The 14,316-nt window shown below is 32.5% G+C and overlaps 1 protein-coding gene across 3 annotated transcripts in view; it reads left to right on the top strand.

Annotated features, from left to right (window-relative positions):
* The window catches only part of SLC4A10 (solute carrier family 4 member 10), a 395,086-nt gene that overhangs the window by 253,825 nt on the left and 126,945 nt on the right, over positions 1-14,316 (top strand). For all 3 annotated transcript variants that reach the window (XM_033231304.1, XM_033231305.1, XM_033231303.1), the window contains exons 5-6: positions 4,756-4,916; positions 12,301-12,489. In XM_033231304.1, coding sequence (XP_033087195.1) covers positions 4,756-4,916; positions 12,301-12,489 — 350 coding nt within the window. The remainder of the gene's footprint in view (positions 1-4,755; positions 4,917-12,300; positions 12,490-14,316) is intronic.

Genomic DNA, 14,316 nt, shown 5'->3' with positions numbered 1-14,316 from the left:
GGTGGTGTGTGCCTTTAATCCCAGCTATTTGTGATGTGAGGCAGGAGAATCACTTGAGCGCAGGAGCAGAGGTTGCAGTGATTCGAGATTGTGCCACTGCACTCCAGTCTGGGTGACAGAGAGAGAGAGACTCTGTCTCAAAAATAAATAAATAAATAAAATAAATACATAAATAAATAATAAAAATAATTTATTTCTGGTTTAATCTTGGGCAGTTGTATATTCCTAGGAATTTATCCATTTATTCTAGCTTTTCTAGTTTGTGAGCAAAGGTGTTCATAATAGTCTCTGAGGGTTTTTGTATTTCTGTCGGGTTAGTAGTAATGTTCCTTTGTTTTCTGATTGTGTTTATTTTTATCTTCTTCCTTTTTTAAAATTAATCTAGCTAGCAGTGTATCAATGTTATTTATTCTTTCAAAGAGCCAGCTCTTGGTTTTGTTGATCTTTTGTGTGATTTTTTTTCATCTCCATTTTATTCTGTTCAGCTCTACTTTGGTTATTTCTTTTCTTCTGTTATATTTGGGATTGGTAGGCTTTTGCTTTTCAAATTCCTTCAAGTGTAATGTTAGGTTGTTAACTTAAGATGTAAGTTTTTTTTTTTTTTTTGTATGTCAGCATTTAGCAGTATAAACTTTCCTCTCAACACTACTTTTGCTGTGTCCCAGAGATTCTAGTATGTCGTATCTTTGTTTTCATTAGTTTCAAATAATTGCTTGGTTTCTACCTTTACTTCATTGTTTACTGAAATCATTAAGGAGCAGGTTGTTTAGTTTCCATGCAATTGTATGGTTTTGAGATATCTTCTTGGTATTGATTAATATTTTTATTGCGTTGTGTTCTGAGATTATGTTTGGTATGATTGTGGGTTTTTTAAATTTGTTGAGAATTGCTTTATGGTTAAGTATGTGGTCAATTTTAGAATATGTGCCATGTACAGATGAAAAGAATGTATATTCTGTTTTTGTTGGGTGGAGTGTTCTGTAGATGTCTGTTAGGTTCATTTGGTCAAGTGTTAAGTTTAGGTCCCAAATATCTCTTGTTAGTATTCTGCCTCAGTGATCTGTCCCATATCATCAGTGGGGTGTTGGAAGTCTTCCACTATTATTGTGTCATTATCTAAGTCTCTTCATAAGTCTCTAAGAACTTGTTTTATGAATCTAGGTATTCCAGTATTGGGTGCATATATATTTAGGATAGTTAAGTCTTCTTGTTTGAACACTTCATTTTTATGTAATCCTATTCTTTTTACTTTTTGATTGTTTTTGGTTTAAAGTCATTTTTTTCCGAAATAAAAACAACAACTCCTTTTCAGTATTCTTAAAATTTTAAATTTTACTTTCAAAGGAGTCAAGATGAAATGACTTAGATACTTTGTCACTTATTTAGTCATCTTCACTGTTATCCAGAAGTAAATTTTAACTGTAAATTTTATTATAAGAAAGAGTTTTATCATTCTATATAGACCAAGAGGCCCAGGAGTATTTTAAAAGTGAATTTGTTATTCATATTATTACAGTTTGCAAACAATATTATTGTATGGGTAAGTTTCTAGAGTTACACTTAAGTAGTTGAGAAACAATATGATTTTTTAGTAATGTACAAAGACTTTTCAGGATTTTGTACTTCAGTATAATTTTTGGAGATTACATTTAATTTAATTAATTTATTTGTTCTTTTGAGGCAGGATTTCACTCTGTCACCCAGGCTAGAGTGCAGTGGCATTATCATGGCTCACTGCAGCCTCAATCTCCTGGGCTCAAGCAGTCCTGCCATCTCAGCCTCCTGAACAGCTGGGACTACAGGCATGCGCCACCACACCTAGTTAACATTTTTTTATTTCTTGTAGAGACGTCATCTCACTGTTAACCATCGTCTCACTGTTACAATATTTTAGAATCAATTTTATAAACAGGGATGACAGAAAGTACCATAGCTCTAGAAACCTTAATTGAGGACATTTTCCATAGAGGAAAACCTATATTTCCTTAAATAGTATTACACCCTTTTAAACCTGTAGGTTTCCTTTACCACCAAATAGACTAGAAAGTAAATTTCCAACTTCACAAAATTCTTCAGTCAAAATAATACCAGCATACATGCTATTATATAGTCTCCCTTCCTTTTGCTCTTTTTATCTGAAATCCACAGCATATGTCAGTAGATTATAATTTAATTAGGAGATTTAATAAAAGTTGTATCCACTCCCCTGATGCCACTTCCTTATGGAAAGTTTCATTTTAGCCCTTCCACAGAATAGTATGCTTGAGTCTTATTCACAAAGGAAAACCATCTATTTTTATCTAGCATAGTAGATAATAAAGAAAACAAATTGGAATAATATGAAAGAAAAAGTGAAAACAAAGAACATTTTGCAATTTAAGATTGGCTCCAGACATGGATGAAAATTCAATGCTAATTCATTTGTTTCTGCTATAAGCATTAGCATAAGATCTTTGAGCTGAAAAGCACTAGAAGTTCAGTTCAAATTGCTGTATTATGGTGGGAAATGGGCACAGACTCTGAAGAAAAACAAAATTAAAAAAAAAAAAACTTAAAAGTTAGATCCTGGTTTGACAAGGTCACTGGCTAGGTGATCTCTGGAAAATTATTTAATGTGTTTAATTTGTCTCACCATTTTACCTGTGCGAAAACTGACCCAGAGAAGTTAAAAGACTTTCCTTTTATTACAATGTGGCTTTGCTGTAGAGTATAGAAAAAATATACATTTCTTTTTATTCTCAACTATTTGAAGACACTTTATATAATACTATAGCAGTAAAATGTCTGCCAAGAGGTTGCTCCTTTGTGATACTGAAATAATAGTGTGACTATGGCCTTATTCTCATATCTGACAAGAAATAATAATTTATTATATTTATTAAAATCATATTTGCTTTCACCATTAATTCTGATTAGGATTTTTATGCTGATATAAATAACTAAAATGATGATCTAAGTCAGTTGGGATAGGCTAAATTATGCTATAAAAATATCCTGCAATCTCAGTGGCTTAAACCCTTTTGTTTATGGCTCACAATTCATGTCCATCATGGATCATTGGGGTTTTGCTCGTCTGTTCATTGTATTAAATAGTAACTTAGAAACCTCAGCTGATAGATCAGCCTTCATCTTGAACTGTTGATTGCTGCATGTCAAGGAAAGGGTGAGCTCCAGAGGATATCCTCTTGGCAATTAAATACTCCATCCAGCCTGGAAGTGATACACACATAATTTCTGTTCCCACCCCATTTCCAGAATTAATCACAGACATGGACTCACCCAATTAAAGGGAAGCCAGGTAGTGATATTCTACTCTTTCCTAAGAAGAGAGGGAGAACCAGTTATGACATGATATTACCATCACATGATTTATGAGGTATTATGGCCCTGTTTAGGACTGAAAAACTTTAAGAATAACTAATATGAAAACTTTTTGTGTAGACAAAAATATTCTATAAAATGCCCAGCCTTGAAGAGATACTGTTGGTGATTAGTGACTTAAATGTAAGCTTTTTCAATATGGCATTGCTATTCTTACCTGACTGTAAGTTTTGGCAGGTATAAGTATTCTTTTCTATTGGTTTCCTTTTCACTTTCTGACATTTTTTTTTTTCTTTTTGCTTCCTAAACACTAGAGACAGATCCATAGCTTTCCTGATGTCTCTTACTACTCTGGACATTAATCATTCTGACTGGCTCTTTTGGTTAGTTACTTTTGGCTAATCCACTTGATTCCCTAACTAGTTACTCCCACATATTTGTTCTGTGTTGAAATTGTATCATTTTGTTATACAAAATAATAATATAATATCATATAGAGGATTTGAATGATATTGCTTGGAGAGAGAAATTGGGGTCAAAAATGACTATGGAGAAAAGAAATAAGGGAAATGGTGAAGATGGAGGTAGGCAAGAATATTTAGGCTAAGGTTCATTAGAAATGGTGAAACTAAATTGGTCATCTATTAGGATTACAGACCAAGTTCCTAAACAGATAAGAATAAAGTGGCTTGTGCCAGAGCGATAAAATCATTGGTTTCTCTTTATCTGTTCCATTTATCTTGCTTGCAGACAATCTAGGTATTACTATTCATTTCGGTCCAAGAAGACAATGGTCTCCTGTTTGACATCATGACATCAAGGTTCTTCTCTGATTATCCATCCTGGCAGAAACACCCAGGGATGGGGTCTGAGCTCAATTCTCACATATTCAGTCCCTAGGAAGTGACTGCTATCACTAGCTTTCATCCAAGCAAGCCTAACAAGGATTTTTCCTATACAACAGGCCCCAAATTATGCTAGCCTCCCTCAAGATCTTATAAGAAAATTACCAAGAGACTAAAATATTCAGGTTTAAGACCTCCCACCAATGAAAAATAAGTATTCTTTCATTTTCCTTTTCAATTACCATTAACTTTCCATGAAGGATACACTCTTTATTAGTGCTACATAAGATTTGCTATGACCACTGGTTAAACACTTATATTTAAATGTTTCTTCAGAGTTAGACAAGTTAACAAAATAACATGAGTTTTCCTTTATTTTCAATTATTTTTTAATTACAAAAAGAATATGAGCTAAATGGAATTAAAATGAAATAAGCCAAATGGCTTAGACTAGCTTTTATATACTTCCAAAACCTATGAACCAAGACACAATATGACTACTTTTCTATTTCAACCTTTTATTTTTTGGATAAAGGATCATTCACCTACAATATAATATAAACTGTGCTGATAATATTTATTTGTATAGGTGGTTGAAGTTTGAAGAAGATGTGGAAGATGGAGGAGAAAGGTGGAGCAAGCCTTATGTGGCTACTCTTTCATTGCACAGCTTGTTTGAGTTGAGAAGTTGTATTCTGAATGGAACTGTGTTGCTGGACATGCATGCCAACACTTTAGAAGAAATTGCAGGTATATCTTTTCTCCCTTAGTCTATTTTATAGATACAGCTACTTTTTTGTTGTTCTCTTTTCCTTATAATTCAATATATGTATGAACTTTGGAAAACTAATTCTCATAATCACTGTATGAGGCCTTAAAAGTCATTTTCTTTTACCCTGTTATTCAAGATAGAAGAAGTTGAATCTCAGAGAAATATACTCTAGGTTGGCAGTGCCAAGTCTAGGACAAGAACCTAGATATCTTGATTCCCATTCACCATTCATTTTCATTATTATATTTAGACTCTCACCATTAGAAAATTAAAGGAAAAACCGTTAAAGCTAGATACTTATTTTCAATATCCAAACACATGAAATAACCAAATGAAAAAATTTCAATAAACAGACAAATGTTGGTTTAGAATGGACACAGAAGAGTATGGCCATTTATTTTAAACTTAATTAAAACCCTTGAATTCCAGAGGAAGCCAAGTGATACAGTTAGGATTTGTTTTGTAATTCAATACTGCAACCTGATGAATGATTAGTATTAGAATTCAATAATGTCTTATAATACAGACAGCTCTATTTAGGAAATGTTATTATTACAGAAATTGAGTCAAAGAACTCATGTATTTTTTGACCAGAAGACAAACATATTTTAGTAAAGACAAAATAATGCAAAAACACAGAAATGAGTTTTGAAAGAGTATAAATGAAATAATTGATGGAGGTTTTAAAAATACAAACAAAAGAGACACTTTAAAAATTATTAGTTTGGGAAAAAATAAAATTTGTTCCATATGATATGTATTTGTGAAGTGGAAAAACTTAGTATCTTAATTATATTATAGAAATGAAAAATAAACTATATGTGTGTTGTTATATATATGAGAATTATATATTAGAAAAATAACATATCTACTTTAATCTACAGAACAGCCCCATGAAGTAGATGTCATTCTCATTTTCCAATCAGAAAATAGAAACTCTAAAATTGTCATGACCTTGATTTCACCCAGGGGCCCCTGACTTTAAGCCCAGTGTCTTTTCTGTTACACTACAACTGCTGTCTGAAGAAAAAGAGATGTCTTGAAGTGAATGTCACCCAAATTTTGATGGCACATTTATCACCTTACAAATTATTGATTTAGTCATTGGTGCTGATAGGCATTGCAGTATATATGAAAAGAACAGTAAGTACTAAAAGATACTTTGGCTTGATTTATTAAACAAAAATTCCAAAAAAACTAAAACACACACACACACACAGACACATACACACTGCCCCAAACAGGACAGATAAGCAGTCCTCTTCTGTTTCATGTAACACCTGTAAAGAGATTATTCTTTAAATTACATAACTGGAGCCTAAAATACTTTATAAAGTTAAACATATATATATAATTTTCAGAAGTAGTCAGGCTACTGTAGCTGCACTAAATCAAGAGAAAATGGAGAAAATGATTTAACTCAGAAATAAACAAACTCTCTAAGAATGCTGAAATAGTTAGCTATCCAGCTCAGTTTCTTAGCTTTACATTATATGGTCTTGCTAATACCCAATAAACATTTTTATATTTTAATTAGGAATGAAACAGCCGGGCTTTTCACAGTACTTTGAAGTATGGGAATCTCTTAAGTTTGTAATTATCTTTTTAATACTCAAACCTGGTTCTTAGTGTTATTATTGTTATCCTTATTTAATAAAGAAAGAAACTAAGATTTAAAAGGTTAGAGGCCTTGCTCTAAGGGGTTTATTTTCGCTGCTTAAATTGATGATGGCGCTACCTTTGAAAATAGATTAACCCGAATACATTTTGAAATGGGAAATGAAACTGTCACATTCTACCACCTGGCAAAATTAGCCTCAGAACATACCCTTTATACCTTTACCAGTCTTCACATTTCTTAAGTTATATAATTTCTAATGCTTTCCTCAGAAAGTTATTCCTATGAAGAAATTTTCTCCTAGTAATTTGACTAAAACACTGTTCATTTTATCACCTTAGTTCACTTTCATTGTCTAAAATTATGTGACTTTTCCTAACTCTGTCCCTTTCCCAAGCTCAATTCTGTAGAATATATGAAGGTTAACTGGGTTAAATCTAGCCTTTTCAAGCAAATTACATTCTCTAAGTCTGTCCTTACAGTGAAAGTAGTTCAGTTGACGTCTTGATACCCTAAATAGCTTTTTAGTATTCTTTCTGCTCTTCTAATTAGTGTGTATCTTTCTGACTTTGAAGTAACCCAACCTGAATGTCCCATTTTTCAGTGCAGAGCAGCCTGTAAAATGACATTTAGAATATGTCAGTGGTTTAATGCTAACATCACAAAGAAAAATATGATTACAAATATCTCTGTTGGTCATTATTACCTTAGGTTCCTTTACAATCATTACTGAGAAGAGATTTCCTCTCATTGATAACCATAATTTGACTAAATTTAAAAGTTACTTATTTATCCCCTCAGTATAATCTCCTTAAAATATTTTCTCTCCATGGTTTGTAATTATATTCTTATTTTTTACTTCTATTTTCATTTTATAAAAATTGAGCTGCGTTACTAAGTTTGTAATAAATAAGCATGCTTTCCGTTTTTAAGACTTCTAACTTTGTATTTTCACATAATTACGTTTTATTATCAAAGCAACTTATAAAGTAAGAAACAAACTATTTCACCATAAACAGATAAATAGAAAGTTCTTTATCAAAGATAACCTTTGCAGAAATGGAAATAATTTTTTTATTAACCTATAATCATAATTTTGGGGGTATGGGGGTCTCACTATGTTGCCAAGGCTGGTCTTGAATTCCTGGGTTCAATCAGTCCACCTGTTTCAACTTCCCAAAGTGCTAGGATTACAGACATGAGTCACTGTGCCCAACCATAATTTCTGTTTTATTCTGTTTCATGATCATTTGTGGCCACAGTGATTAACAGTCAGCTCTGAAACTTTTTCCTCAACTCTTATTTATCATGATTTTTCTCTGTTAGCCATAATTCACATACATTAGTCACTAGTTTCAGTTTTACAAAAGCTAACTGTCACAGTTTACCTTTAAGGTTTCTAATCCCTAGTACTTTGTGAATGCACAGGCTTTGCGGTATTGATGTTTTTCAGACATTTCCTACTAGATGAATATGACCCAGATATTGTTTTGTAATGATCAAGGATTTTTATATCAATGTTCTGATATGTTTTTAACAGACTCGGATAATTCCTTAAGATATTTTCATAGACTTAGTAGCAGAAAATCCCATTTGTATCTGGCAGGTCTGTCAAAAATTTCTGGTATAATTAAAGTAGGATTTTCTTTTGGCTAAAGTTAATTTAAAATATATCTATTTCCCAATGTTTCAGGAAACTCAATAAATTTAAACTTTATCCTTCAAAATATTACTTAACCTTTTCAAATCCAAAATTCTCCAGGTATATCTTCTTACCACAATTTACTCTGATATGGAGATTAATTGTATTGAATATGCTTCTGAATTATATTCATATAAATTACAGGGAATGTTATGGTCTATGTTAATCTCTTTGAAATTAAGCATTATAAAGATTAATGATGGAAATATCCTCTCTGCAGTGTGTGTATACTTTAACCTAATTCTGTCGATGAGAGTTAGGAAGAAATTAAAACCAAACCAAAGTTAGTACCATGGACAGATTATCAATCATAGCTCCCAACTCATTTAAACAACCTTTGTTGTTTAAAATCTTTCATTGAAGGAAGAATCTACAGTTTGCTCCACTGAACGTAATCTGTAGATTTGGGAGTATGGGAATAACCATATATTTTTTAACATGCCTATACTGTGACAATCCTTGGTCTGAAAAGTAAATATTCTATTACAGTTACAGTCCTTTAGCACACACATCACTGTTAGTGCTGGCAACCAAACCACAGAATTTAGGAATTTCATATCATATTCCTCCCCACATCCCCCAATATATTTTATAGTTAAGACAATGGGTTTTCAAAGCATTGATATGATGATCTTCAAAAAGACAGAGATTTATATAGAATCTGCAATATGTCATAGCCTCTAGGGGCTTTCATTGAAGATACGTTATGATAAAATAGTTACCTGATAGGATGAAAAACAATTTTTCATTTTTCTGAGGCCTTTTTCCACAAGTGCTACTAGTTTTTCTTTTTTTTTCTTTTTTGAGACGAAGTCTTGCTCTGTCGTCGGGCTGGAGTGCAGTGGCGCGATCTCAGCTCACTGCAACCTCTGCCTCCCGGGCTCAAGCGATTCTCCTGCCTCAGTCTCCCAAGTACTGGGGACTACAGGTGCGCGCCACCATGCCCAGCTAATTTTTTTGTATTTTTAGTAGAGACGGGAACTCACCATGTTGGCCAGGATGGTCTTAAAGTGCTACTAGTTTTTCTAGAACCTGCTTAGTGTTAGCAGAGTATGAGAGTGTGACCTATTTGTCCTTTTTTTTTTTTCTTGCTTTTTTGCTTATCATCCAGATCCTGGGGCAGAATAGACTGTATTATGTAGGCATCATAGCCTGCTGAGATTGCAGGACTTCACTCTGGACCCAAAGTCATTATGGTCCATTATTCTTTCACACTTTTCAAGTTAATACTGATATATATTGTAGTGGTGAAAAGAACAATGTAAGTGATTACTAATTCAGATTCCTTTTGGTACCTAAATATCACCCTAGTATGTTATATTCTTAAGCAAAATGAATAATTTTTTTCCAGACAAGTAAGATATAATTTGATACAGTTATACTTTGGAGAAGTTTGCTGTGTATTTCTCTGTAACTAATGAACAGATGAGTGTGTTTTTTAATATTTACTTTTCCTTACGTAACTGTTTCAAATAGAAATCTTATCTTTGAAAAACTGTGAAGATAGTGACCTATGGGTTTTGTAGTGTTTGAGCCTGTAAACATTGTGCTTTAATAGAAATTAAAAATCATAAACATATGCAGGGTTTATTATGTGATTACTTTTGATTCTGACTAGAATATTGAACTGGGAATTCATATCATGGCTTGTATTTGGAACTGCCTTACAATAATATCATATTGGTATTCTAATAACCTACTTTACAACTTCCATTATGAAGTATATGCATATTTTATATACATTTTTCCATCTTAGCAAGGTTTCAGTGTAATGTCATATATGTTGACAATTTATTATTTCCTTTATTTCAGATTAACCCAGGGGTATTATAACTACTGATCTCCAAAGAACTGAAAAATAGATTTAAATATTATTCTATAGTATAATACATTTTCAGAATTGGAAGGGACCTTTGAGGTAATTATAGTGACTGACTTTCAGACATTCCAGGTATATATTATGGGTGACTTCCAAATATTCATTCTACCTCTTTCCATTGTAAACACAAAAATGATAGAGCACACTATATCCCATGTGCCAAATATGGCCGACTGCCTGATTTCATAGGGCATTTGAGCTAAGAATGGTGATTATATTTAAAATGGTTGAAAAATAATAAAAAAGAAGTTAATATGTTGTGATGTGAATATTATATGAAATTCAAGTTTCAGCATCCATAAAGAAGTTTCACTGGAGCATAACCAGGTTTATTTGTGTACATGTTGCCTATGGCTGCTTTCCTGCTACAAAGGCAAAATTCAGTATTTGTGACAGAGATCAGATGGCCTACAATGCCTAAAATATTTGTTATCTAGCTCAGGACAAAAAGAGCTTGTCTATCTCTGGTTTAGAGAATTAACTCTAGATTGAAGTGCAATTCTTGATTAGCCTGTCAGTAATATGAATACCATCTCCTTTGCCAGTGATTGGGTTCAAGATGGGCAGGGCTATGTCAGTAAGACTTAGGATAATTTTTCCTGGCCAGGTGAAAAAAACTCATCTAAGAGAAAGTCACAAAAAATATATTTCTCACTGCATATGAACAAAAATATATATTTCCTTGTTGTGGCTGAAAGCCATCTTATGACCATAAGGAAAATCAGCCTGAGGTTAAAGCTTACCCTAGAGGAGGAGGAAGCTAACAAAATCACAGAGAAGCAGAATTAGAGCCAACCTAACTTTGATCTTTCTATTATGTGAGCCAATAAAGTTGTTTTAGGTAGTTTAATTTAGGTTTTCTGCTATTGATAAGCCCAGCTTTGTCTCTAATTGATAAACTGTTATAAAATATGAATATATTGAAACCACCACAAATTTCAAACCAGGAACCCATAATCTACATAATGAAAATTGCAAAGAAAATCCTGTTCTGGGAAATATTTACCGATAGCCTCAATATTCCAATCAGTGCATCAGGTGCCTTATGCCAGTCTTGGCACCAACATGTGATATAGATATTATTATCTCCATTTTATAAATAAGGACACTGAGGTTATTCAACTTTGCAAAGTCATCTAGCTAGAATGTCATAAAGTGGTCTAAATCTGTCCCTTAGTTCATTTCTGCTTCACACTGAAGGAAAATACTGTTGGTAAGGGAGCATTCTGCTAACTTTGAAACCTTTATTGTACTCAAAAAGGCAGTGGAAGGCAGCTCATAGCGATCTGCTTTACATAAGATGTTAATGCCTAAAGAACAATTAGAGTTAATATTTGGTGATCAGAAAGCAGACTGATTACACAAACATTCACTGATGTGATCTTTATATCACTAAGAAACTTAAAATACCTTTGCTTATCTACTTTATTGACGTTTTTGATACTATGTATGGTAAATAATCTGCTTAATTATAGACTTCTGAAATGTCACCTTCCAGTCTTTGTTTTGCAGGTATAGAATATCTTTTTAATCTCACATTCTCAAGGGAGTGTGTTTCCAGGAAAGTTTGAGAAAAGGCTGATTTTCTATCCATATGAAACAGAATTGTTTACTTTCCAAATTCAGTAACTATATCACTTCATAGGCCTCTTTGCATCAGATTTTCACAGATAGACTTCTGTTCACTTAATGAGGAAACAAGGAAATTAGTCTGTAGTAGAACATGGGAAAAATATTAAAATACAAGTATAAAACCAATTTCCAAATTCAAACACATTATGAATTGTGAATTCAAACACATTATGAATTTTCATATTATCTCTACAGCTGTTCCACCCATCAGTGTCAATAATGAAGAAATAAAGAAATTTCTTCTCAGTGCAACTATTCCCCTTTGAAAAATAATACTTCATAAGAATTATATATTTAAAATAGAATGATTTATAATGAAAATTTGCCCAAATCTTTCTTGTGCAACATTTCTACAATGGAACATAAATTTCCATTTATAACACCATGCTTAGGAATTTTTTTAAAGAAGTTATTTCTATTTCAAGATGACTAATATTGTTTAGGGCTTGCATATTTGGACTCAGTGATTCATGGCTGGCACATGTTCTAGAGGAAAGCTGTATTCATCTTCTTCCGGCCTTTTCTCTTCAGATATGGTTCTTGACCAACAAGTGAGCTCAGGTCAGCTGAATGAAGATGTACGCCACAGGGTCCATGAGGCATTGATGAAACAACATCATCATCAGAATCAGAAAAAACTCACCAACAGGATTCCCATTGTTCGTTCCTTTGCTGATATTGGCAAGAAACAGTCAGAACCAAATTCCATGGACAAAAATGGTAAATGTTTGTTTATTGTGTTCTTTATGTCTACTATAGGTCTCTGACATATCAAAGTGCTTCTGAATATTTTAAAACTTGTTTTATTTGAAAACGATTTTTTGAAATTCAGATTATTGTAGAATTCGTTTTACATGAGGATATAGTCTTATTATCAAGCATCAAATTGTAAAAAAGAACTTAAGTTTCCCGAAAGGTTCAGGAAAGAATACAAAGAAAACTAATATTTAATAAAAAGAAAAAAAACGTTTAGATTTGGCTGCAGAAAACTTAAACAGAGCATCTGTGGCATAACAAATAAGGTCCTAGTCTCTGTCCTGTAGCTTAAAAATGTAATGCAGGGCTTTAACTTATGCCATAGATGGTGTTTTCATTTAAAGGAATCATGATCATCATCTAGTGTTTGTGGAAAAAAGATAATGGTTTCATGTTGCTCATAGTTAACAAATCCATTAGAGAAAATGATTGAAAAGACCAGCCAGTGCATTGCTTGTGACTTTACATACATTATGGCTGATTCCGGTTCAAGGGCTCATTGCTGTTTGTAATGTGGCATCTTCAACGTCCATGGAGCCACTCCACTGACCATCTTCATACACCAATCTAGATGACCACCATTGTTTCCTAGCAATCTTGACTTTCTATGATTTATGCTTCGGACTCTTTTATCTTTCCTGTATTTTTTGTTCTCTCCTGGCATTTATTTAACCCCTGATCATTTGCACTAAGGAAGTTGCTTAGGAATCTCCTATTGTCATCCATCCTTTCTATTAGTCTCATGAAAGAAAATGAAGTTACCATGAAGATGATATGAATTTGTTAAACTTCTATCAGCTTTAAAGTTTTCAGTTCTAAAAGATAAAAATTAATGAAAAGTATTTTCAAATGCTTTACTGGAAAGACTGATTTCCACAAATGGATGAAAGCACATGTAGTGACAGCATGAAATATCATGTAATCTCACCCTATTTTCAAAAGCTTCAGAGATGCCTTAAATAAAATGTATGAAAATTAGTTTTCTCCAGATTTGCTTCATATTAATCAGTTTCCATACTACTGAATCAAATATACATAAAAAAGTAGAATAAATGCTTTATTAAATAGATAAAGATGATTAGATGTAATTTTGTCTCAGCGCATAGAACCAGTTCTTAATGACAAAATCATTTTTGAAATACTCATTTGATTTTTGGGACTTTTCGGTGACTGCATATAAGTCATTTTTGTTACATAAAAGAGTCTATAGTTGTGCATACATTAAGTTCAATAAAATTATTATGAATACTTTAGAGTAAATACCAACTTGTGTTTGTAGAGTCCACTGAACCTTCTGAGGAGGTATAACTTGCTTTGAATCAAATCATATATTTAAAACATATTTTATTCTAAATCACAATTTGCTTTAAAATAAGTGATACATAAGATAACAAAACGAGGCTTTTGTATTCTAAGAGATGTATTACAAATGCTGTGCTTTTGTTATACTTATAATGCTAGTATTTATTTGGTATGGCAATGTTGAAACAGAGTCAGTTATTTACTAATTTTGGCTATGGGCTTATGTCTACATGATTCCAAAAACTTTATTAAAATATACCCAAGAATTAACTTCTAAGAATGCATGCAGATTTTATAAAAATGAACTTTTGCCTTCATAACTTTTGCTAGAAATCAGATAATAAGATATATGTCTTTAAGAAAGAGGTATGTTTCTTCAAAGAGGCAAGGATCTTGCATTTTGAACTAGTTAAAACTTATACCTTAAATTTCACTGGATATAATGTTTACTCTAACAATAATTTCATGGCATTTTTTTTTGAGGTAAGA

This window comes from Trachypithecus francoisi, unplaced genomic scaffold (genome assembly GCF_009764315.1).
Source record: "Trachypithecus francoisi isolate TF-2019V2 unplaced genomic scaffold, Tfra_2.0 Lachesis_group13, whole genome shotgun sequence".
Taxonomy (NCBI): Eukaryota; Metazoa; Chordata; class Mammalia; order Primates; family Cercopithecidae; genus Trachypithecus; species Trachypithecus francoisi.
This window is presented reverse-complemented; position numbering and strand designations above follow the sequence as displayed.